Source organism: Sinocyclocheilus rhinocerous, unplaced genomic scaffold, assembly GCF_001515625.1.
Source record: "Sinocyclocheilus rhinocerous isolate Xijiao unplaced genomic scaffold, SAMN03320098_v1.1 scaffold591, whole genome shotgun sequence".
Classification (NCBI taxonomy): domain Eukaryota; kingdom Metazoa; phylum Chordata; class Actinopteri; order Cypriniformes; family Cyprinidae; genus Sinocyclocheilus; species Sinocyclocheilus rhinocerous.
In genome coordinates, this window is record NW_015641476.1 from 647043 (window position 1) to 650369 (window position 3327).

The following is a 3327-nucleotide window of genomic DNA, read 5'->3' on the forward strand; positions in this document are numbered from 1 at the left end:
GTAGTGCAGCCTAGCGCATTTCACACAGGCTGCTAGATTCACTTTCGCCAGAAAGTCGTGTATGCCTAAGGTTGAAAATAAATGATGTTTATAGTGAATGCCCCTATAAATGGTCTTATTTTTATGGTTTAGTTTTAATCCAAATGATGCGTGCTAAGTGAGCGAGCATCAATAAAGATCACACAGAAGTGCGCACGCTCTCTCTCTCTCTCTCCCTCCCTACCATTAAGTAACTTGTGCATTGTTTTACTTACTTGTTTTTGACATATCCGACCGAACTACAAACTTTCCAGTGATGTCTGTGAGAAAGGGATATTAACTCGACAAGCTTGCGCATGTGCGCCGCTGCGCGCTCAACCCACTCTGCGTGCTTTGCTTATCAACTCGCACAGGTCAGCTATACAGGCATTAATACTGAATTTTAAAATTATATTCATTGCATACATATACTTCGTAGACATCCTTAATCTCTAATAACCATTCTGCTGTCTGTTGTTCTGTTGTCGGTGTTTCTTTGTCTGAATACGGCACGCATGCTGTGTGGTATCGGTGTTTGGTATTGGGGCATTTTAACGAGTACGAGTACAAGAGCTCAGTATCGGGCCCGATACCGCTACCAGTATCGGTATCGGTGCATCCCTATTAAAAAGTCTTCCCATTTTACTGCGTCGACTACGATTAAAATAAAAATACTCCAATACTCTGATCAGGAAACATAAAACCAAAACAATTCTACATGAATACAAGGACACTATCACAACATCTTTACAAGCAGAATTCGTAGAACAATGTCATCTGTCAACTGGCATGAGGTACTGACATATCAAAACACAGCAATTCATTGACATAGTGAAGCCAGGATCTCACAAACAGAGGCTATGTTTCAATATGAGATAAGAACCACAACGACAATAACAACATCGTTATTTTGAGGTAGAACATTGACTTCAACATTTGGAAGTGCTATATGTTGGATATTTTTCTTGTTTTGCTTCAGCGAGCAGGGGAGCGGCAGTCCTTGAAATCTGAGGTAGAGAAGCACCTTTTTCTCTTTTGACTGAACGATTGATGTGTATAAAAACAGAACAGACAGCAAGATGCAGATCTCAAAGACTTCCTACAAGACATTAATTCCTGCTGAGGTAGGTTTTTTGTTGCAAATTCTAAGGTTCACATAGCTGAGTCTAAAGTCTTTATGAAGGCTGAGACCTACTAAAAAAACATTGATATCAGTGAACAAAAAAATCCTGAGAATAATTTGAAATCCCTGGAAGAAGGTCTTGGTCTCTGATGGATGGGCTTGTGAAATCATTGGTAGGTTAAGAGGAGGCAGCAAGTTGAAAAATAGAGCTAATATGTTTTAGTAGGAAATATACTTCTCTGTTGTGCAGAAGAAGCCAAATAAAATCAATTATAGATACTAGTGACTGGAGACTTTCAATGTATGCTGCCAGCTGTAACTGCAAGAGTGTATTTGTTCACCTACCAATGAGAAATAATAGATGTCCATCGCAGAACCTCACCTACCATGAGGCCAGAGGGACCCTCGGCATTACAGTCCAGTGATTCCCACAAAGGGAACTTAACTTACGAATAATATATTCTTTGCACGATAAAAACAGAACTGAAAAAGATGAATACTTCAGTTGACCCGAGTTGGACAGGAGTCTGAATAGAGGATATTCTTGGCCTTCATTTCTTCATCAGTCTTCATCCTGTTAGCCCTCTGCTGGATGCTGCCGGAACTGCACCTCACACTCCTCCATCAGGCTGAAATCATCAAGGGGAAGTGTGGACATCTGGGTTTCATTCAATGGACAAGAGACCGAAGAGCTCGCATTCTGAAAATAAACACACACAAATACATGGTAAAAATCATGGTAAACATTACCAAACACTATAGTACTTTTCAGTTATTGTGAGGTCAAGGAATCTCATCAGAGCTCATAGGGTTATGGTTTTGCTTTGATCCCTTTCAGTACACTCAGGCAAATGCATCTCTTGCCATCTCACTTTTATATGCACTCATAAGTTGTTCTCTGAGAAGGCCCATAATCATGCAATCCACATGTCTATAAATGAATGCATTTCCTCAAGGCTTACTGTGTGGGTGGTGTCAGGTGGATGGGAGAAGTGGGATGGTCCTGAGAAGAGTCTCTCCATTTCATTGGAGTCGGTGCAGCTCTTTGCAGTGTGGGTTCCTCCATTTCCGTCTGAGCTGAACCTGTGGGGGCCGTTGAGGCCCAGAGCCCCCTGTGAGGAAGAGGAGGATTCGAGCACGACTCCAGCTGCTGGATTACGGCCCGCCTGTCGGGTGGCCTGCACGGTTTTACACATCATCAACCTGCAAGTAAAAAACTATTTAACTCAGTATCCAAAGAAACATGTTGACCTTTATTTAAAATAAGGATTTTCTGTCACGTGAAGCCCATGCCCACTGTGAATGCATTATAAATGCACTATAAAAAGATACCAGGGGCACGCACACATAGGCAGCATTGATTCCTTACCTTCCCCTGTAGCTGAACATGAGGAAAATGACACAGAAAATGATGCAAGTGACTCCAATATGGATGCCGATGATGATGCCTGTGGTGGAGCTTTTATTCTGTTCATCTTTTACACAGTCGCAAGGGGTATTTAGCACTGCAGGAACAGAACACACACACATATGCACAGTCAGTGTGAGTGAGTTATTATGCTTGCATGTGTGGGAGTGAACCAGTGTGTTGCATCAGGCACCTGATTTCTCCACTGCCTCCTTGAGTGACACAAAGCGCAGAGTGGCATTGCCCTCTCCATGCTGGTTAAAAGCCAGAATCTTAATTTCATACACAAAAGAGGGATCTGCCAAAAGAGGTGTTAAAAGAAGTGAATACACAAAAAAAATATCTAAGGCAAAATGATGTTATGATAAAGTTTTTATTGTTAACTTGGCTATAAAGCAAAACACAGGATAAATGTTTATTATTATTAGTTATATTATTACTGTTATTGTTATAGACTAAATGTTTAATAAAAATAATAACTTAACAAACAACAACAACTGACATCATGATTTAAAAAAAAAAATAAACATATGCATTCATTGGCCTATATCATGCAGGCTAAATGTTAAAGTGGTCATATGATGCTATTTTAAAGATCATTATTTTGTGTATTTGGTGTAACAGAATATGTTGACATGCTTTAATGTTCAAAAAACACATTATTTTTCAAATACTGTACATTATTGTAGGTCCTCTATACCCTGCCTCTCTCAAACACGTAGTTTTCTACAAAACCCCCTCCTTTGACAAGCGCAGTCTGCTCTGATTAGCCAGCTGA

General features: G+C 40.3%; 1 protein-coding gene across 2 annotated transcripts in view; it reads right to left on the reverse strand.

Moving 5' to 3' along the window:
• Positions 1-690: 690 nt before the first annotated feature.
• Positions 691-3327, reverse strand: part of LOC107755062 (immunoglobulin superfamily DCC subclass member 3-like) — an 82945-nt gene continuing 80308 nt past the window's right edge. For both annotated transcript variants that reach the window (XM_016571716.1, XM_016571715.1), the window contains exons 11-14: positions 2743-2847; positions 2511-2646; positions 2104-2344; positions 691-1841 (exon numbers count right to left, since the gene is read on the reverse strand). In XM_016571716.1, the coding sequence (XP_016427202.1) occupies positions 1719-1841; positions 2104-2344; positions 2511-2646; positions 2743-2847 (605 nt within the window). In that variant the 3' untranslated portion in view covers positions 691-1718. The remainder of the gene's footprint in view (positions 1842-2103; positions 2345-2510; positions 2647-2742; positions 2848-3327) is intronic.